The following is a 23,613-nucleotide window of genomic DNA, read 5'->3' on the forward strand; positions in this document are numbered from 1 at the left end:
GTCCCATTCTCCTTTGGTCTGACTGATTACTAATGTCGAATCTCCGTACACACTCAAAAACTTGATTCTTAGGTCTATAGCAGCTCGGAGTCCCAAAATACATGCTTCATACTCAGCCATATTATTGGTACAATCAAAACATAGTCTAGCAGTGAAAGGCGTATGGCAACCCCTGGGAGAAATAATTACAACACCAACACCGTTGCCCAATGCATTAGAAGATCCATCAAAAACCATAGTCCATCGGGATCCCGATTCGGGTCCTTCATCCGGTCCAGGTTCTTCATAATCAGTGACAAGCATGACATCCTCATCTGGGAACTCAAAATTCATAGATTGGTAATCATCCACCGCTTGATGAGCCAAATGATCAGCTAGCACGCTTCCTTTGATTGCTTTCTGGGTAGTATACTGGATATCATACTCTGTTAAAATCATCTGCCATCTTGCTATTCTTCCGGAGAGGGCAGGTTTCTCAAATATATATTTGATAGGATCCATCTTAGAAATCAATAAAGTGGTGTGATTCAACATATACTGTCTTAGTCGGCGAGCAGCCCAGGCCAAAGCGCAACAAGTTTTCTCAAGCAGTGAGTATCTTGTTTCACAATCGGTAAACTTTTTGCTAAGGTAGTATATGGCATGCTCTTTTCGACCAGACTCGTCATGTTGCCCCAACACACACCCCATTGAATTTTCTAACACGGTCAAATACATGATTAGAGGTCTTCCTTCAACTGGTGGCATCAGAATTGGAGGTTCTTGGAGGTACTTCTTGATTTTGTCAAAAGCTTCTTGACATTCATCATTCCATATCATCTCTTGATTTTTCCTCAGTAACTTGAAGATGGGTTTGCAAGTAGCAGTTAAATGGGAGATAAATCGGGCAATGTAATTCAAACGTCCCAAGAAACCTCTGACTTCTTTATCTGTACGAGGAACTGGCATTTCTTGAATGGCTCTCACCTTAGCCGGGTCAACCTCAATTCCTTTACTACTGACAACAAAGCCCAAGAGTTTACCGGATCTTACTCCAAAGGTGCATTTGTTCGGGTTCAATCTCAACTTGTATTTCTTCAACCTCTCAAACAGTTTGTATAAATGATCGAGATGTTCTTCTTCAGTATGAGATCTGGCTATCATGTCATCCACATATACCTCTATTTCATGATGGATCATATCATGGAACAAAACCACCATAGCGCGCTGGTACGTTGCCCCTGCATTCTTTAAACCGAATGGCATTACTTTATAACAGAAAGTGCCCCATTGCGTCACAAACGTAGTTTTCTCCATGTCCTCAGGTGCCATCTTGATCTGGTTATAACCCGAGAATCCATCCATGAATGAGAATACCTTGTGTTGAGCGGTGTTATCTACCAGAACATCAATGTGCGGAAGTGGAAAGTCATCTTTGGGACTCGCTTTATTCAGATCTCTGTAATCGACACACATTCGCACCTTACCATCCTTCTTCGGCACCGGTACCACATTAGCAACCCATTGAGGATAAGAAGTAACGGCTAGAAAACCTGCATCGAATTGTTTCATAACCTCGGCTTTGATTTTCTCAGACATTTCAGGACGCATGCGACGAACCTTTTGCTTAACAGGACGACAATCTTCCTTCATCGGCAAACGATGCACTACTATATCAGTATCCAGTCCTGGCATGTCTTCATAAGACCAAGCAAAAATCTCCATATAGTCATGTAACATTTGAATCAATCTTTCTTTGACACTGTTTTCCAAGCCTGCTCCTATTTTGACTTCTTTCTTGTCTACTTTGGTACCCAGATTTACAGTTTCGATTGATTCTTCATGCGGCTGTATAGTCCTTTCTTCTTGCAGTAACAATCTGGCAAGCTCTCCAGGTACTTCACAATCTTCCTCACTTCCATCCTCGGCTTGGTAGATCGGATTTTCAAAGTCATAATGAACAGTAGCAAAATTATTATCAACAGGATCCAGAGTGGATATGGATCTGCAATTTGTTACGTGAGTGTGTGTAAGAGAGCATAGCTTGTTTAAAAGATGACAGGAAAGATAAAGAGCGCAATATTTGAATGCAAAAAGGTCCATTGATTTATTGAATATGAATATGCTTATGAAAATGACAAAACCCTTAACAAATTAGCTATTGTGCCCCGGGTGTAGACACAATGCGTTAAGAAGTTCAATTGTAAAAATTAAAAAAATGCAACACTAAAATAGACAATAACAATTACTCCTGACTAAAGGAAATAGGTGTAGCACCTCAAATTTGCACCTACCATTTTGTACATTCATTTTCATATTAGGTCATTAACATAACATAGTCCACTGCATAACATTGCATTGTCCTTTGCCCAAGTGCAAGTCATCAGACAAGATTAGATCAAAGCTCAACAGTCAAGTTGAATTTCATCTGAAACCCTAGAAAGTCAACTGTGGTCAACTGTGCCTGAATTCATGGATTTGAAGGTGGGAGATGGTTTGAAAGGCTTCATTCATGTCCATACAAGTCTCATTTGACATTTCAAAGATCAAGATTGAAGAATTTGAGGTCAGAAGAAAAGTTTCCAAAAATAGTAAGTGACCTGTAATTTCAAACTGCCAAAAATGGAAAGTTCTTCTCCTCAAATTTACTTCATCATACAAACTTCAAATAGATTTTTGTCCAACATGAAAGTTGAAGATCTTGCTCTCACCTTTCCAAAAAGTCCAAGAACATCCATTTCTCATGTGTGGTTGGCAAGTTATGATCAAATCATTTTCAAGAAAAGTTGAACTTCAAGGAGACATAACTCTTGAACCATTTGGTCAAATTGGGTGATTCTTTTTCGAGAAAATTCCATTTGACATGTACTATCATAATCCATCATCACATTTCATCAAAAATCATCACATCAAAAGTCCATTTTTCAAGTGATCAATTTGCATTTTGGTGGGAAAAATAGTGATTTTGAAAAATACACATGATTTTCACTCCAAACCACTTCCAACAGCTGCTAAACAGAAATTTGGACTTGCTTCAACTGGTTTTTTACTGTTCCATTGGTCATTTGTGCATAAGGTCATTTTGGCCATTTTACATGATTTTGCATTTTTCACTAATTCACTTGATTTGGCTAAACTTGATTAACAATTGGATTAAGCCATGGTATATAAAGTTAATCATAACTGAATTCACATTAACACCATTCACTTTCTCAGATTCAAACTCAAAATCACCAAATTCTCTCAAATTTTTCCAAACTTTTTCACTCTTGTTCATCAAGATTCATCATCCTTCTTGCTTGATCTCGTGTGATTCATTCTCTGCAGGTACTGTAGGATATCTGTTGAAGGCAAAAGGTGGAAAACCTTGAAGAATCGTGGCTGTAGCATCTTGAGCTTGCACATGGCAGTTGAGGATTTCTCCAAATTGAAGTGGTTTTGAGCTGAAATTGTGCTTCCAAACATTTATCCATACGCCATAGATCATCTGTTTCAGCATTTGGAGCTTGGAATCCAACAATTCAAGATCTGCTTCATCCAAGAGGTAGGAATTCAAACCTTCCAATTCTCCAAATTAGCATATGGCTTTGATAGATCCTTTGTTGTATAGCATACTGCAAGTTAGATCGTGCGATTTCATTGGATATTGAGCAAGATATCTTGATTTTTAGTTTGCATGCCAAAACTTCTTTGCTTCGATCCTTTTGATATGGTTAGAATTAGATGAAATCATGGTTATATTGTTGATCTACGAAGTGAGACGGTTCGATCCATATATCATTTGTCCATTTTCGTATCGGGTTTTGTTGCACCGTCAATGTGCATGGCGGTTGTGTTCCAATTCTATGTTCAGTCTAGCAACCTCATTTCTTGCAAACCGTCAACTGGGATTCTATTCCTTGTAACTTGATATTTTCTACCTGGACAAAGGCAATTTCTGTAAATGGAGAAGTACCGTTCATAAATGTTTCCATGATCTCTTTTGCATGTTAGCCTGCTTCTTCTGCCACCGCAAGAGCCCTTTCTATAGCACATTTTGAGTTCTCTATGATGGATGATATTGTACTCTCAGTTGCATCCTTAAATTGCTTTTCAATCAGATGAGCTGCTCCTGCTGTTTTTCCCTTGGCTTCTCTATGGCATCAGTCTCTTGTACTAATTCTTGTGGATATGGATCAGTGCAGATTGTCAATGTAGATGTAACTAACAAATTCTTTTCAAGAGCTAAAGCAAGCTTGGAAAGATTTGGATAAATGTTTTTTGCGTCCAACAGAATCTCACAAACCCTTTGCAATGTAAATGGCGGGCCATCAATAAAACATGTAAGTGCATCATTCAATTTGTTGACCAAATCATAGTAGGATTCTCTTAGCGAAGCATATTGCTGCTCACTTGTCATTTTTGCCTCAGGGTACTCGGACAATACCTGCTTCAGCTGAAATGATAGCATACTCTTGAGATTATCCCAGTCATGCCAGAACCTCCCGGAGGATGCAATAGCTTGAAGAATCTGAATAACTTCGTCTCTTGAAACATCGTTTTTTCTTCGGTGACTCTGTGATAGGTAAACTTGATAAGCTTACGGTAAGTTGGAGGTGAGTCCTCGTGTTTCTCTTTGATGAATTTTGTTACAGCATATTGGCTTGAACCGGTTCTTTCTTTCAGGTTTGTGATTGCTTCAGTTATCATCTCAGCGAAAGTGGGATGAGAAAGCGGCTTATTTGCTGCAGCGGTTTTTTTTGGGCTTGGTTTGAGCGACGGTTGACATGGCTGAAAGTGGAGAGCTGGGTTGTATTCAACATTGAGATCTATGAGTTTTATGTGTTCTGAGGCTTTGGTAGTTTTGAGTTTTTTTTCAAGTAACAGTAGGACTCCATTAGACATTTGTGCTTTATGATTCTAATGTATCCATGGATAGCTTGTAACAAGAATTGATTGTAGCTCCAACTTTATTATGGAAAGTTCACGGCATCTACTTATGGCTTTGCCTTCTTGCTAGTGTTTATGACAGGATGTGATGCATTGTTATGCTTGAATGTTAAATGGACATGAAAGTGTATGTATGAAAATGAGTTTGGAAATGTTTGAAAGTTAAATATTATTGAATGTTATGAAATGAGTGTATGTACTATTTTGATTTGAAATGAACTATGGATGGAAAATGGATCATGTTTGGTTATAAAAACGGATATGGATTTTAGAAATAATCCGAGACTAATTTAAATATCAATTTAAATAATAATAAAAATTCAGTAAAAACCAAATTAAAATCAAATTAATATATAATTTTTTAAAATTACTTTGATATCAATTCTAACATTTATTTGAAAATTAAAACCAATTAGAGTTTGAATCATTAGTAAAATAAACAATTAAGATTAAATTGAAATTTGGAATTAAACTTAATTCGAAATTAAAATCAAATTGAAAATTAAAAAGTCAAATAATTAAAATCCATTTTATAATCAAAAGCACCATGATCAAAAAGGCCTAGACAATGACCAATGTGTAACAAAAATATGGATTTGGGAATGGTCGATTGCCTTTGGTCATGAATGTATGCAAATGAACTTTAGGCCAAGTGCCAAATAAAAATGAAAAAATGGAAAAAATTCAGGACCAAAATCGGGGTATGACAGCACTGAACTCCTTTTCCTTCCTTGGACTTTTTATCAGATCTTGTTCTTCTTCCAGCATTATTGGACCTACTGATGTCAGATGAGATGTTCTTGACATTAGACTTAGACCTTACATCCATATTTTTCAGAAGTTTGTTAAACTGTCTCCCCAGTAATGCTACATCATTTGCCAGATCTTCATCAGTATCTTGACGACTTTCTTCCTCTTTCTCTTCAATGTTTGACATGAAGGTTATGCTTTTGACTTTCTTTTCAGGTCCATCACACATTCCCAGCTCAAATGTTTGGAGGGATCCAATTAGCTCATCCACTCTCATATTGCAAATGTCTTGAGATTCTTCTATGGCTGTCACTTTCATGGCAAATCTCTTGGGAAGTGACCTGAGTATTTTCCTCACTAGTTTTTCATCTGACATCTTCTCACCCAGGGCTCCTGAGGAATTAGCAATTTCAAGGATATTCATATGAAAATCATGAATATTTTCATCTTCTTTCATCCTCAAATTTTCAAACATGGTAGTGAGAAGCTGCAATCTAGACATCTTCACTCTAGAGGTGCCTTCATGAGTGGTTTTGAGAATATTCCAAGCATCTTTAGCCACCTCACAGTTGTTCACCAGTCTGAAGATGTTCTTATCAACCCCATTAAATATAGCATTCAATGCTTTAGAGTTTCCAAAGGCTAGTTCATCTTCCTCCTTGGTCCATTGTTCCTCAGTCTTCTTATCAGTTGTAACTTCTCCTTCCTTAGTAATAACTGGATGTTCCCAGCCTGTTAGAACAACCTTCCAAGCCTTATTATCCAAAGATTTCAAGAAGGCTACCATTCGAGGTTTCTAGTAGTCATAGTTAGATCCATCCAGAATTGGTGGTCTGTGAACAGATCTTTCGTCTCTATCCATAGTACCAGAAAGTAACGTCCCTAGATCTCACCTAGAACCAGAGTAGGATGCATGCTCTGATACAAATTGAAATTCTGGTATTAGATATAAGATGTCAAAGGTAATGTCACGACACTAATATCTGAACAATATAAATAGGATAAAAGATAAAGAACAGTAATAAAAGTGACACAAGCAATTGTTAACCCAATTCGGTGCAAACTCACCTACGTCTAGGGGCTACCAAGCCAGGAAGGAAATCCACTAAATAGAATTAGTTCAAAGACTCTCAGTAAACAACTTCAAGTTACAGTCTTTTCACCTAATCTCTACCCGTGTGACTTCTATCTAAGAACTCCTAGATATGAGCTCCTACTCACTCCCCCTCAATCACAACAGTGATGTAAAAACAAATATTACAATGAAAAGAAGTCAGTCTTCAAGAACACATACTTGATCTTGCTTAAAAGCTTCAACCAAGTAAACACACACTCATGTTTCAAAGCTTAGAGTGGACAAATTATAACTCAAAAGTCAGTCCAATTCAATCATCTATGGATGAATGAATGGCTCACAATACACACGACCACACAAGACTAAAACCCTTATTCTCTCTCAATATTTCGCTCGTTATTTCTTGTGTATTAAAACCAGGTTTTCCATGCCCTTTATATAGAAGTGTTTGGCTGGGCTTGGACATCATAAAACCCTAAAACTATTTTCCATTCATATCTTCTCATGACAGCTGATTATATCTCGTTGGAAAATAAGTCAATTTGGTTGTAATTACTGATTGAATGGCGCGTTCAATCATCTCATCAATCACATAGAGATTAGCATAAAAAACGCAATCACACAATACATAACATTCAGACTGAATGTTCTGTATACAGATGTCATGACATCGGGTCTGACATCTCAGTAAAATCCTGCATATTCACATTTTAAACACCCTACAGGAACCTGTTATCTTATGTCAAGACAACACTTGTGACAACTTGTGAACACTCTAGGTTTTTTCAAAATTGCTGCCAACACATAGAACCAGCAACCTTGAAATTGACTGCCATCTTGTGAGAGAAAAGATTAAACAAGGTGTCTTAAAGTTGCTTCCAATAGCCTCTCAAGAATAGTTGACCGATTTTCTCACAAAACCTTTGACCACAAGTAAGTTTCAGAACTTCATCTCCATACTTGGCATGATAGATATATACCATACTTAAACTTGAGGGAGGATGTTAAAATACCTGCATTTTCTTCATCATTGCTACACCTTTCCATTTATAGTTAGACTACAAGTTTGTTATAACTACTTGATATTCTAGGAAAGTTAGTTATAGGTGGTTAATTGGAATTTGTTATGCAGTTGCAACTTCTTCTATCACCTATATATATATTCATCTCTTGTAATGTGAATGATAAGAAATGATGATGAGATCATAATGCTCAATTCTCTTCCTCTCTTTCTCTTCTTCTTCACTTGTTTTTTAAGCTCCATTCATGGAGTTTTTCTAGAGAGTTCATGACTCCATAACCAAACCATGAACCTTGTTCAGTTTCTCAACAAATTCAAATATAAAAAAAATACAAACTATTTACATTTCATTTTAAAATTTATAAGAATTTATTGGATATTATTAAGTGTAGCTACAAGTTGGTTAGTATTCATTATAAATTAGTTAAAAAGTTTAGACTGAATTATTATATAAAGTTCATTCTACACCAATTGAAACCAATTTTTTTCCACATCCATTCAATTCTAAAATTTGCATAAGTTTTTTATTTGTTGAATTTTAACGTGCTTTTCAACATGACATCAGAATTATAGGTGATTATATTATTCCATTTTTTATCTCTTCCTATTCATTTTCTTTGTTTAATTTTACTGGAAAAGTTTTATTGCTATTAAATGATTTTTCGTTATATTCTCTCAACATTTATAAATTTTTCACACACATCTTTCTCTCAATAGTAAGAGATTTTTCACTCAATATGACACTAAAATTTCAAAGTTAATTTGATATCGATAATTTAATTTAATGGCTAAAATTTATCTTTAAGGGGGTATATGATAACATGTTGATTAAGACAATGAGTCGGGCTGAGCGGATTTGGACCCAAAACCACCACTCAGACCTAACCACATATATCAATTACATACTTACTTGGAGATTTCTTAATACACTTTATATGTTTTTTAGATACTAGATGAAATTACTAAAATGTCCCATAGTTTCTGAAGATGCATCTTCAGACGTGCACCCAATACACACTCAACGTAGTTCATTATGAGTGACACCCTATATGTTGGTTTTTTTTAATAACGGAGATGCATCTCTGGTATATTTCAGTAGATACATTTCCAAAATATTTACACACCAGCAGCAGAAGCAGACAACAAAAATATGTAATATGACAAAATAAAATTAATATTCATAACATAAAATTGACATTACATAGATGATTTTAACATAAAATGCAACATTACACTTCAATGTCTAGGTGAACGCTTCAACATCTTTACAATATCTTCGACCGATCTTGAAATCGTCGCTTACAACTCGAGCAAAAATTTTGTTTCGAAATGAAAAAATGTATTCCACATAGACCTTACATATGCATCCATCTTGAGCTCAAAGTTGGTGAGCTCAATCTTCCCTCTGTTGTCAATCGACGGTGAACGGTACTCGAGCTTCACAATTTTTCGATTGTCTCCGTAAGATAGGAGATGTTGGATTTCATATTTAATATCTGCAAGAGAGGTGTACTCGTTGAGCTTAAACTTTCGCTTGAGAATCACATTGGAGAAGGAGACATTTGCGACATACCAATTGATGTTTATTTGTGACATTTGAGACATTATCAGTTTGTGTTAAATGAAAAATAAGAGCACCTTAATTTATAGAAGTTGTAGAAAAATGTGAACCATTCAAAACCTGACATGCTGATTCTGGAGATATATCTTCGGTTATGCACCCTATTATCTTGTTCCGGAGATGCATCTCTGAAACCTCTTATGAACTGTACAAATAGAAATAGAACCTTTGAAAGCAGAAGATAAGTGAAAATATTTTTTGACAAATGAACAAGTGTTATGGAAAGGATAAAAAAATATATTAAAATATTAAGAAATTGAATATATTACACTTCATTAATAATGAGACACAATTATATACACTTATTTGTCTGGCTAAACATGAAATTAAAATGAATCAAAACATCTGTCATCAGCTAAATCTGTGGGTGGTACCCCATTTGACTTTTGCGCATTTGATTCTCTTTCAATGTTACTCAATTTTGTGAATTCTTGCCTCATTTTCATAAAATGATTCGGCCAAATCTCGACTTTTGTTGTTGAATGAGCCGTCTAGTCCGTTGATGTAAGTGGTATCGGGCATCCCGATTTCAAGTAAAATTGAACAAAATGTCGTGATTTTGAAAGTCACCTAATACACATAATATGATCATTAAGATTTTGAGGTGAAGCGTTATGCAGTGGAAAAAAGGTTTCCGAAAAATCGTATCGTGTCATATCAACACACACTCTATTATATGTGCATGCTATGAGGTGAACCATTTCAGGGAAGCGCATCCATTTTTCTTCCGGTGCCAATCCACTAAGGCAAGGAACAAGATACTCATAACCTTTGTTGAAGTTTTCTTGCTTTCTATATAGTCGTGTATATGATTATTTATGAGTCATCAACTCTTGAATAAGTTGATGGTGCACAAATGTATGATTATCTTCTTCTTTATCGAGTAAAGCCGAAATAGCTCGATAACCGCAATTATCGTCCCCCTCAACATTGACGATCCTCTCGATGTGCTTGTGCATAAACATCGACATCTCGTTAATGAAGGAAATATTTGGTGGAGGCGATGTAAGAGGTGGTTTTCTAATGCGAGCTCCTTTGAAAACATTTTTTTGAGATTTAGGAGTTGGTGAGTACGGAAAAACTTTGTTAACATGTTCAAAATACGAAGGAGACAACACCGTTGAATTGTCACTTAGTGTAGGCTTGAGATTCTTTGGAGCACCTTTTGTTTTTATCGATTGAGATGGTGGTTTCAAGTATGTGATTTATGGATAAGCAATTTTCCTCAATTGTTTTTTGATGTATAGTTCCATGTTGTCACCGACTTTCAAAAATCTCTCTTGTATCTATTCCCATTCGGTCAAAATAGAGATATTCCATTTACCATTTTTCATGACACCATCATCATCAAACTTAAGCCTCTTCGGATAAGTGAAAACCTCATACATTCTTATCGGGCTACCGGGTTTCACCTTTTTTGCAATAACACAAGAACATGGTAGACCATATGTTTTCACAATTATTCATCCACACTTTGGGCTATCAGAGCCTTCATTATTAGCTTGTTTAGCCTCGTGAAAAATATAATTCAAACCCGCTCGAGATATGTTGCCACCAATTGAGAATAAATATTATTGTCTTTAAATCTGTGTTCCAAAACTGTGATGCTCCTACCAAATGATGTTTGTATCTTATTATGGTGGTTCTGAATCATTTGGTTCACAGAGTCCCAATCTCTACACAAACCGTCCTTACTATTTCCCACCCAATTCTTCAATGTAGCATGGGCAAACTCAACTCGATTAGTTATTGTATTTTTAAGGTGTCTAACCTGATCAGTCCAAGCACACACAATCTTCTCCTTCACCTGGTCAAGAATTGTGCTTTCAACATATTTCACCAAATCAGGATACTTTTCACACACTTTCCTGAAATGCATAACATAATCGACATATAATTATTTTGTTGAAGAATTTACTATATGATTTCATGCATCCATTATTTTTTCCATAATCACACATGCCTTCACCATTTTTCCATCTTCAGGCTCTATCTATTTCGTCCCAACCGTGATTTTAACCCGACTTCTCACATTCTTTGTTACGTGATATCTATAAAGTAATGCATAAAAAGTAGGAAATACCTTTGCAACCAAATTCATCAAGGCGGTGTTGCGGTCGGTAATAATCATTTTAGGCATCTCATCTTGTACCTTCAACAGTGCCCGACACACCTCTAAGGCCCAAGTAACATTCTCCTATTTCTCGCTCTCTAGAAATGCAAACCCGACAGAATAGGTCTTTTTAGTTGAGGTAACACCAACCATCTCCAATAATGAAAGTCTATACTTGTTGGTCTTATATGTTGAATCAAGTATGAGAACAGTAGGAAATATGTTGAACAAAATATATCTCTAACAGTAACTCCATCCTCGCACGTTTCGGTACCTAGACACATAATTGTTATCATCCAACAGTTTCAAGAGTTGTTGCCTTTCAGTTATATCCCTCCTAGGTGACTTGTTAGTATGGTACCGAATATTATACACTTGCTTGATATTTGAGATATTTCTGGGTCTTTTATGCTTCAAAGTTGCAAGTATATTTTTTGGTTGAACCAAAATCAAACTCATGTTAGCAACACATTCGTTATTTTCCGGCATGAGTCGACACACAATTGGATGGTCGACTAACTTTTCACACAAATTATGGTTATGCAAACCACATACGACATTAAATCTACAATTATTGTTTGCCAACATATAACCACACACCTTAAAGGGGCACTCACATTTTCTTAAACCTGTGTCATCTTGTTTAAAATTCCGGAGTGGAGTTATATATTTCTCGCTTATTTTGCACGTCATTGTCACAAAAGCACATCTTTTATCCAAACCATTATTGGACCTTCTGATAACCACACTGAATCCCAGTTTGGAGGCCTCCATACGAATCCATTGAAGCATTTGATCATGACATTCAAACTCATGCTCATTTTTGAATTGGTTACCAATATCTACCACCTTCACAATAACACCTTGGACATCCAGAGACATAACTTGTTGGGAGGAAACATCGGGGTGCACTGTATCTAATGAAAATGATTACCACAAACATTAAATAAGTGCTACTGCTGTAAATTGAACTGGAAAATGAACACAGACTGTTATCGAAAATGCATTTCTGGAGAAGTTCATAATTGTTATGGAGATACATTTTTGAAAAAAATGCTAGTTTTTTCAGACAAAAACAAGATTAATATGTGCAATGAGGCTTGAAATAAATGATCTTTACCTTGAATTTCAACTTCTTTTGCTCCCTTTTATGTGATGACCCACAAGATTTGATATTTGGAGTGAAAATAGGGATTGAGAATTGAAGGTTTTTTGGTGAGGGTTTGTATGAAAGACAAGTATGGTTGTGTGATCATGCAACTCTGTTTATATCAAATTATTCCAGATATGCATATCCAGAATAAACTCACATGCAAAGGTGACAATAATTTTTAAAATCCCACCCCAAACTTCCGGAGATGCATCTCCGGAATTTCCACTGCACTGCTCAATTATGAATATATTTATGGAAAATTCTGGAGATGCATCTCCGGTATTAAAAAAAATCAAACTTATAGGGTGTCACTCATAATGACCTACGCTGAGTGTGTATTAGGTGTGTCCGGAGATGAATCTCTCGAAACTTAGGGCATTTTAGTATTTTCGCATGGTGCCTAATAAACATATAAGATGCATTAAGAAAATCCCTATTCATTTTTGTTCAATTTCAGACTCGGTTTATGCGGATTCTGTTTAGACGAATTCTGTTTAGACAAATTCTGTTTAGACGAATTATGATTAATTCAGGCGGGAATTTTGGATCAACAGACTGAGTCAATATTTAGGCCCAAAAATATTTAACTGAATTAATACTAATTTAAGATAATTTCTTAGTGCACCCTATATGTTACTTATGCACCACACGAAAATACAAAAATATATTTCAGATTCTAGAGATGCATTTTCGGATGCACCATACATCAATGTTATGGTGCACAAACTGAGTGTCATCCTAGATGAATACTAAAAAAATTCTAGAGATACATCTCCGAAATTTTCAACAAATATGTTAATAGTTGATCATCCTAGTGGACATTCCAGAGATGCATCTTCAGAAGTTTGGGGTGGGATTTTGAAATTTGATGTCACCTTTGCATGTCATATATTTTTGGAGATACATCTCTAGAACAATTTGATAAAACACTTAGTTGCATGATCATACAACCATACTTATTTTTCACTCAAAAACCTCACTAAAAACCCCTCTATTCTCAATCCAAAATTTCACTCCAAATCTTCAATCTTGTGTTTCATCATATAAAGTGGAGCAAAAGAAGTTGAAATTTCAGGTAAAGATCATTTATTTCAAGCCTCATTGCTCGCATTAATCTTGTTTTCTGTTTGAAAAACTAGCTTTTTTTTCTTCGAAAATGTATCTCTGGAACGAGTATGAACTTACCCGAAAATGCATTTCCGATATCAGTTTGTGTTCATTTTTTTCAGCTCTGTTTACAGCATTAAAGCTTATTTACTGTCATGTGGTAATCATTTTCATTAGATATGTTGTACCCCGATGTTTTCCCCAAATAAGTTGTATCTCCCACTATTAAACGTGTTATTCTTAAGGTGCTAGATGTTGGGAACCGATTTTAAAATGAGCAAGAGTTTGAATATCGTAATCACATGCTTCAATGGATTCGTACAGAGGCTTCCAAACTGGGATTTGGTGTGGTTATCGGAAGGTCCGATAATGGTTCAGATAGAAAATGTGATTTTGTGATAATGACATGCGAAATAAGTGAGAAATATAGACCTCTTCTTCAGAATTTTAAACGAGACGACACCGGTTCAAGAAAATGTGAGTGTCCCTTTAAGGCGTGTGGTTATATGTTGACAAACAATAAATGGAGATTTAATGTCATATGTGGTTTGCATAACCATGATTTATGTGAAAAGTCAGCCAACCATCCAATTGTGTGTCGCCTCATGCCGGGAGAGAAGGAATGTGTTGCTGACTTTACATTGAATTTGGTTCAACCGAAAAATACACTTGCGACATTGAAATGTAAAAGATCAGAAAATATCCCAAATATCAAGCAAGTGTATAATATTCATACCAAACTAACAAGGCACTTAAGGGGGACATATCTGAAATGCAACAACTGTTAAAACTGTTGGATGATAACAGTTATGTGTCTAGGTACCGAACGTGCAAGGATGAAGTTACCGTTAGAGATATATTTTGGGCTCATCCTGATTCCATCAAGTTTTTAACATGTTTTCTACTATGCTCATACTTGATTCAACGTACAAGAACAATAAGTATAAACTTCCATTATTGGAGATGGTTAGTGTCATCTCTACTGAGAAGACCTATTTTGTCGGGCTTGCATTTCTAGAGAGCAAAAATGAGGAGAATGTTACTTAGGCCTTAGAGATGTGTCAGGAAATCTTGAAGGACCAAGAAGATATTCCTAAAGTGATTGTTACCAATCGTGATACCGCTTTGATGAATTTGGTTGTAAATGTATTTCCTACTTCTTATGCATTACTTTATAGATATCACGTAACAAAGAATGTGAGAAGTCAGGTTAAACCCGCGGTAGGGACGAAACATATAGTGTCCGAAGATGGAAAATAGTGAAGGCATGTGTGGTTGTGGACAAAATAATGGATGCATGGAATCGTATAGTAAATTCTTCCACAAGAGAATTATATGCCAATTCCGTTGTGCATTTTAGGAAAGTGTGCGAAACATATCCTGATTTGTTGAAATATGTTGAGAGCATACTTCTTGACCAGGTGAAGGATACAATTATTTGTGCTTAGACCGATTAGGTTAGACACCATGGAAATACAACAACTAACTAATTTAAGTCTGCCCATGCTACATTGAAGAATTGGTTGGGAAATAGTAAGGGCGATTTGTGCAGAGATTGGGACTCCATGAACCAAATGATTCAGAACCAACATAATGAGATACAAATATCATCAGGTCGGAGCATCACAATTTTAGAACACTTAAGACAACAATATTTATTCACAGTTGGTTGCAACAAATCTCGAGCGGGTTTGAATTATATTTTTCATGAGGCTAAATGAGTTGATAATGTAGGCTCCGGTAGTGCAAAGTATGGATGAATAAGTATAAAAACATATGGTCTCCCATGTGCTTGTGTTATTGCAAAAAAGAAGGTGAAACTTGGTAGCTCGATAAGAATGGATCAAGTTTGCACTCACTGGAAGAGACTTAGGTTTGATGATGATGGTGACATGAAAGATGGTAAATCAAATATCTCTATATTGACTGAATGGAAAGTAATACAAGAGAGACTTTTGAAAGCTGATGACATCATAAAACTCTACACCAAAGAATAATTGAGGAAAATTGCTTATCCATAAACCACCGACTTGAAATCACCCTCTCAACAAATAAAAACAAAAGGTGCTCCAAAGAAGCTCAAGCCTACATCGAGTGACAATTCAACGACGTGGTCTCCTTCATATTTTGAACATGTTGACAAAGTTTTTCCGCACTCACCAACTCCGAAATCTAAAAAAAAGTGTTTTTAAAGGAGCTCACATTAGCAAACAACCTCTTACGTTGCCTTCACCAAAGATTCCATTCATTGACGAGATGCTAGTTTTTATAGACAAATACATTGAACAGATCATCAATGATGAGGGGGACAATAATTGCAGTTATCGAGTTGTCTCGACTTTACTTGATAAAGGAGAAGATAATCATACACTTGTCCTCCATCAACTTATCCAATAGTTAAGGACTCATAAAGATTCATACACACAGTTGTACAGAAAGAAAGAAAACTTTGATGAAGTTTACAAGTCTCTTGTTCCTTTCCTTAGTGGACTGACACCAAAGGCAAAATGGATGTGCTTCTTTGAAATGGGCCACCTCATAGTATGTGCGTATGATAGAGTGTGTGTTGATCTTACACGATACGGTTTTTCAGAAACCTTTTTCCCATTGCGTACTGCCCCACCTCAAAATTCAAATGATCGTATTATGTCTATTGGGTGGCTTTCAAAATCACGACATTTTGGTCAAGTTTACTTGAAACCGGGGTGCCCTTTACCACTTACATCACCGGAGTGGACGACTTATTCAACCAAAAAAGTCGAGACTTGGCCGAACCATTTTATGGAAAGGAGGCAAGAGTTCGAGAAATTGAGAAACATTGAAAAAGAATCAAATGCACAAAAGTCAAAGGGGGTACCACCCATAGATTTAGCCGACGACAAATGTTTCAATTCGTTTTAATTTCCTGTTTAGCCGGACAAATAAGTGTATGTAATTGTATCTCAATATTAATGAAGTGTAATATATTAAATTTTCTGATATTTTAATACGTATTTGATCTTTCCCATAACATTTGTTCATTTGTCAAAAAAATATCTTCAATTAAGTTTTATTTTCTGCTTGTTCAGGAGAGGTTCTGGAGATGCATCTCCTGAATAAGATAATAGGGCACAGAATCAGAGACATCTCCGGAATCAACATGTCAGGTTTTGAATGGTCCAAATTTGTCTAAAACTTCTATAAATTAAGGTGCTCTTGTTTTTTATTTCACACAAACTGAAAATGTCTCAAATGTCACAAATAAACATCATCTGGTATGTCGCAAATGTCTCCTTCTCCAGCGCGACACACGGGCAAAAGTTTAAGCTCAACGAGTACACCTCTCTTGCAAATATTAAATACGAAATTCATAATCTCCTACCTTACAGAGATAGTTGAAGAATTGTGAAGCTCGTGTTCCGTTCACCGTCGATTGACAATGGAGGAAAGATTGAGTTCAACAATTTTGAGCTCAAGACGGATGCAAATGTAAGAGCTATGTGGAATACATATTTCTGTTTCAAAACAAAAGTTCCGCTCGAGTTGGAAGCGACGATTTCAAGATCGATCTAAGATATTTTGAAGATGTTGAAGCATCCACTTGGATATTGAAGTGTAATGTTGCATTTTATCTTAAAACCATCTATGTGTTACTTATTTTATTTTATGGATGTTTATTTTATTTTGTTAAATTACAAGTTTTTGGTTTCTGCTTCGGCTACTGGTATGTAAACATTAAAGAATTGCATCTACAGAGATCTACCAGAGATACATCTCTAGTATTAAGAAAATCCAACTAATAGGGCGTCACTCAGAATGGCCTACGTTGAGTGTGTATTAAGTGTGTTTAGAGATGCATCTTCGAAATCTAAGGGGCATTTTCGTATTTTTCGCATGGCGTGTAAGTAACATATAAGGTGAATTAAGAAATTCCCCAAATTTAATACATACTGATTTAATCCAGAACCCCTAGTATTCAACTTTAACCATTATATAAACCAATTTAATACATAAACTAATCACCCATATTAAACTGATGTTTGACAAACTAATCACCACATAAACTAATCACAATTTTGACCATTATACATATTAATTCAATAATTTTTCACATCAACAAAGCTATAAAATTACAACAACATTATCATTTAAGTTGGTGTTTGACAAACATTATCATTTCCAAAAACCTTCACACAATGTCAAATGATGTCACAAGTAAACCTTATTTTAGCCACACAAACATAATTTAGTCAACACAAAAGAAACTCATTTTTTGATACACGAGAATGATTGAATTTGTGATTTTTGTATCTAAATCAAACCACACTCATCTCTATTATAATAGCATCCAAAACTACTAAATACAATTCTACCAGAACTATGCCGTGTAGAAGCCTCTAAATACAATCCAAAGCTATACATCGTATAGCTTGCATATCGTTCATAGAATTTGATAACATATAATTGTTTTTACAATTCTACCAAAACTATGCCATGCAGAACCTCAAAATAAACATATAATCTCAACAACATATATTCACATAATTTAACATATATCTATGGAAGGTTGACATTAATAATTGACTGTAATAAGTTATTCTCACAAGTTGTTGCAATGGGGAATTTTGTAGCTTTTGCAGTTTCTGAAATCTTTCTTTCGAAGCATCCAGTATCCAACATTTAACACCAACCTCATACAAACAAATCCATATAGTTGCAAACCAAAATGATAAAATATTTTTTATTAGAACATAACAAAAATCATGAACTTATAGGTAAAGAAAAAGAATATGCGATACACCTTGGACTTGAATCAAAAGTCATGCAATATTTCTAACTTTTGTTGACTATTACCAAAATCAACTTACATTGTTTCTTCAAAACCAATCATTGAATAATGATATATGACTAAAAAAAACATAGCTGAAAGGAAAAAATTGAAAAAGAAAAAAAAAAGAAGTATAAAAATAAACCGTAGAGTAATAAGTAAATAAAAGTTAAAAAAAAAAAAAAGCTAAACATACATTATATTTTTCAAGACTCGTGCCTCATACTGTGATGATGAGACACCCAAAATTCTAGATCCTCCTCTTGCAACTGAAGACATTTATTCAAATAATGAAAGAAACTTTTTTTTTTAGAAATGCATAACTATACAACATTATAATATCTTATTTATTCAAAATAAAATAATAAGTTTATCAGTTACAATATCTTCTGAAAGCTCAAAATCTTTGATTGCTTATACCAATCATACAACTTTTATAAACTCTCTTTTATGGATTTCACCAACTCACTAACAAATTTGGATCTAACTCCATACATATCCTTAAAGTTCCATTCAATATAACTCAACTTGTATCTTGGATCAAGAATAATACCATAATATATCATCTTATTAATCTTATCATCACTCTCCAAATATCTATTATACTTTTCTAACATCTCCCAATCCACACTTGTAAAAACATCATTTAAGTTCATGGTAGCTTGCTTCAACTCACAATAGATGACAGACACTTAGTGAAAAACAGTATTCAAACTCACATTTTAAGAGATAAAAAAACCTTAGTTGCTTCATATAATAACTTTAGAAAAGTGGAAAAATCCATTCAAATCATCACTATTATGGAGATTACCTTTTTCAAAGAGTTCCCTATTGCTTGACTCTTTATCCTTAAGCTTTTCAAAAGCGAGTTGAAACTTTTCTGTAGCCTCTAGCATCAAATATGTCGCGTTCCAACAAGTTGAAACATCAAGACATATTAGTTTTTTACAATATATTCCTAAAAATTCAATGCATTCTTTAAACTTGGTTGTCCTAAGTTGAGGACTTGACAAATATAACAACATCCCTAACACTAGTTACAATAAATGTTTATCTTTCAAACCTTTATTTACCACCGATTTAAATATGTGAGTCGAACACCTCATGTGAAAACACCCTCCATCCACATCAACCCATTCATATTTGTTATTTTTTTCTTCATATATGCTACAACAATATCATTTGCAGTGGCGTTATCAACAGTTATGGTTGACATATTCCTAATTCCTAAATCCCTTAGCATTTCTTCAATCTTCCTACTTATAATTCTATTTTGATAGTTCCATTTGTTATCCACAAAGTGTACAGTAAGGGTAAAATGGTTGAGATTTTGAATAAAATTCCAACAATCAGTAGTAAGTTCCACCCTATTACAGTTAGACTTGATGAAGGATTTTTAACTTCTATTTTTCATCCAAGTGTAGCTAAAAAACTCCCTAGCATCTATACGCATAGATGGAATGATAAATTGGGGCTGCATCACTTTAGAACAATATCTAAAACTTCACCCTTAACTGCACTAAATGGTTGCTTATTTAGAACCACAAAAACTAACAAAGCATTTCTACAAGCTTGCTAGTCAAATCTGGAGCTAACTTGGACCAACTTACCGTATACAGTTAGGTATGTTAGAATAGTTTGGGTTAGATCAGTTGACACAATAAATGGCTTATTTGGACATTTTAAAATATGACAGTTCATATTTGGTGGTGCCATGAGTCATAGGGCCACATAAGTATTTTTTGTGACAGTGTTTAGAAGTTGCGGTGGTTGCTTCAAATAGATCATAAGATAATCTAAGAAAGTGTTCTCATAAAGCAAATGATTTCCTAGAACCACTTGCAATTAATTTCCTCTTTTTTGTAGGTTGTTGTTAGACGATAGTACCGATCTAGAATGAGGGGGGGGGGGGGGGGTGAATAGATCAGTATTTAAACTTTAGCGCTTTTTAAAATGTTTTCAAAGGTTGCGAGAGCTCCCTAGACCACAATCGTCTAAATGATCCGTTAATGGAAAGATCGGATAGGCATGAAACCGAATGGAATAACTACGATAGAGATAATCAATCACTATCTAAATCAATCGATTAATTACCACAATCCTTGATATCGTTACCTCTAATAATGCGTTAAGACAATAAGAGAGCAAGTAAAATATTAATAGATTTGTGTGAGATTAATTATATCGAACACTTGGTGAGCACTCCACACCAAGTCTCAATTTCACTCAAATTGAATGTGCATAATTTTACTTAGTTGAAATTAAAGTGATTGCACTAATTTATCAAACAACTACTATGCACAATTATATGAGATTGATTTTACTAGTAATTTCATAAAAAACGCAATTAATGCAGAATTTAAAGGGTTAAGAGAAAGAGAGAACAACACCGGATTTGTTTAGGAAGTTCCCCTACCGTCCTCGCTTAGGGTACGTCTGCCCTCAATTCTAAATCTAGAGTTGAGATATATTTATCATTAAGTTGCAAAGTTGATACAAGAGAAGAAATGATCACCACCAATCAACCTCTAGTGTTGTTGCAGATCCTATTAACTTCTCTCCCCTTGATTCGAGTTGAACCAAGTCCTTCAAGCGCTCTGAATAAACCTTCGGTTGTAGCTACCTTATTACAATAACTCCTCGTTCTCTAAAACTTTAGCTCGGCTTATTTCGATCGCAAGACGCTTGAACCCTAAGCTTTCTTCACAATCTTCTGGTTACCGTCACTTGTTTGACCGAACCTATTGTTCTTCAAATCTTTCACTTGGTTGAATCTGTGAAGCAAATGTTAGTACAAAAACCCCCAATTCTTGGAGGACAAACCCCCAATGGTTTTGTTCAAGAAAAATCCATACAAAGCCTCAACCCAAACTAAGATTACACAATCCTATTTGGACGTTATCACCACAGCAATGCACAATGATCAACAAAAATTATTATGTGTAATTGTTGAGAAATGTAATGGAGAATGAAGATGAAGAGCACTTTGGTGTATATCTTTCACTTTTCTTATTTTTTATTGAAGAAGAGACTCTAGAATATTTATATGATACATGGACAAAGTAACAAACATAATAGAATAATTTTGCAAAAATTCACAGCAGAAAATTGAGTGCCAACAGCGACCAGTCGACCTGTTCATACAAGTCACTCAACCTGTTCAGACCCGAGGCAAAAACTACTCAAATGAAGCAGGCGATGAATCGACTCAAATAGGGGATGAGTCGACTCAAACAAGGTTTTTCTAGAGTTGAGTCGACTCATGACTCGACCTGTTCAGACTCGTGGCAACATGGTTCAAATGAAACAGCCAATGAGTCGACTCAAACAGGGGATGAGTAAACTCAAACAGGTTTTTCCAGAGTTGAGTCGACTCATTACTCAGCCTATTCAGACCCTAGAGTTACACTCCAAGTCATGAGTCGACTCATAGTTCTACTGCTCCAAGTCATGAGTCGACTCATGAATCAACCTGTTCAGACCCGAGAGTTACGCTCCAAGTCACGAGTCAACTCAAAATCCTTAAACTGTCAAAAATGAGTTTTTGATATTTTGGTCAATTCAAACCATTTACTTTGAGCATGTTGGAGGATGAATGCATTCTATGATATGATGACACCGTCCAAAGCACACATTGTGAGCAACAAAAAATGTTTGACATCATTATAATAAGAACAAGGGATCTTTGCCCTCATGTACTCCCCCTTTTTTATGATGGAAAACCATGGCACAATCGCGTACTTTGATAGACATCCTGCCCCTAATTTTATGCATGCCTTCAAAAATTCTGCTATTGTATTTCCATTGCTTCTCCCCATTTGACAACATAAAAAAGAAACAATGATATGGTCAACGGGAAACAAAGATATTCATAAGCACTTGGTCAACTACTTCGCAACAGATAGACATTAACAACCATGCACATAACATGAAGTCGATGTAAGAATTATAGGCATAAATATTATACGGAGCAAAAGAAAATAAGTAAATAACATTGCCACATTTATTTAGCATAAAATTTAAGATAAATAACTAAATACAGTAACATGCATGTTAAATATGATACCTAAGCAGGTACAAGCATAATTCAAATATAGAAATTGATCAAACTTAGATCAAACCATAAAATGAACATAAAAAATTGCATTACATAGAACACATATATACATACATAATTGATCAGGATAGTTCAAATAGATAGAAACGATATTACCTCTAATGATGATAGACGATAAGTGCCCTCACATAGTCCACACTTATAAATTAAGGAATAGACATGCATAGATATAGAGCAAGTATCATATATAAATTTAAAAGCGATCTGAGATATCGAGAACACCAAGTTCTCTACGGATGTGAAAGAAAGGCTCTGTCGCAAGTAGTTTTGTGAAAATATCGGCAAGTTAATTTTTGCTATCAACGTGCTCGAAGACAACATCACCTTTCTCAACATGATCCCTAAGGAAGTGATTCCGAATTTCAATATGTTTAGTGCGTGAATGTAGTATAGTATTTTTGGTTAAATTGATGGCGCTTGTGTTGTCACAAAAAATGGGAATACGTTTAAGTTGAACATTGAATTTGAGTAATTGTTGTTTGAGCCACAAAATTTGAGCACAACAATTACCCGTTGTAACATATTCCGCCTCAACCGTTGACAAAGCCACTGAAACTTGCTTTTTCCTGTGCCAACTCACAAAGGAAATTGAATAAAAATGACAAGTGCCACTAGTGCTTTTCCTATCCGATTTGCAACCGACAAAGTTGGAATCAGAGTAGCCAACCAAAGAGCAATCACTTCCCTTTGAAAAACAAAGCCCGTACTTTGAGGTACCACATAGGCATCTAAGTATGCGCTTGACGATATTTAAATATGACTCTTTGGGACATGATTGATACCTATCACACATACATACACTAAACATAATGTCTGGTCGAGATGCGGTAAGATAGAGGAAAGATCCGATCATACCTCTATACCTTTTTATATCTACGGCCTTACCATTTTCACCCCGATCCATATTAACCGCAGTAGGCATTGAAGTGTCGATTACTTTG

At 35.3% G+C, this 23,613-nt stretch overlaps 1 protein-coding gene across 1 annotated transcript; it reads right to left on the reverse strand.

The window, feature by feature from the left end:
• Positions 1-4,075: 4,075 nt before the first annotated feature.
• Positions 4,076-7,780, reverse strand: LOC127092866 (uncharacterized). Its single transcript, XM_051031758.1, has 2 exons — positions 7,747-7,780; positions 4,076-4,557 (listed from the first exon to the last, which is right to left on the reverse strand). Exons 1-2 carry the CDS (start codon positions 7,778-7,780, stop codon positions 4,076-4,078), a joined length of 516 nt encoding a protein of 171 aa, XP_050887715.1.
• Between the last annotated feature and the right edge of the window lie 15,833 nt (positions 7,781-23,613).

This window comes from Lathyrus oleraceus, chromosome 1, assembly GCF_024323335.1.
Source record: "Lathyrus oleraceus cultivar Zhongwan6 chromosome 1, CAAS_Psat_ZW6_1.0, whole genome shotgun sequence".
Classification (NCBI taxonomy): domain Eukaryota; kingdom Viridiplantae; phylum Streptophyta; class Magnoliopsida; order Fabales; family Fabaceae; genus Lathyrus; species Lathyrus oleraceus.

What these genes read in the sequence shown, in the direction of transcription:
- LOC127092866 (XM_051031758.1), bottom strand. Translation starts at nt 7,780, where the DNA reads ATGGAAAGGTGTAGCAATGATGAAGAAAATGCAG. An exon ending in CAATGATGAAGAAAATGCAG is followed by an intron (nt 4,558 to 7,746) that starts GTATTTTAACAT and finishes ACTTACCGTAAG; the next exon opens with CTTATCAAGTTTACCTATCA.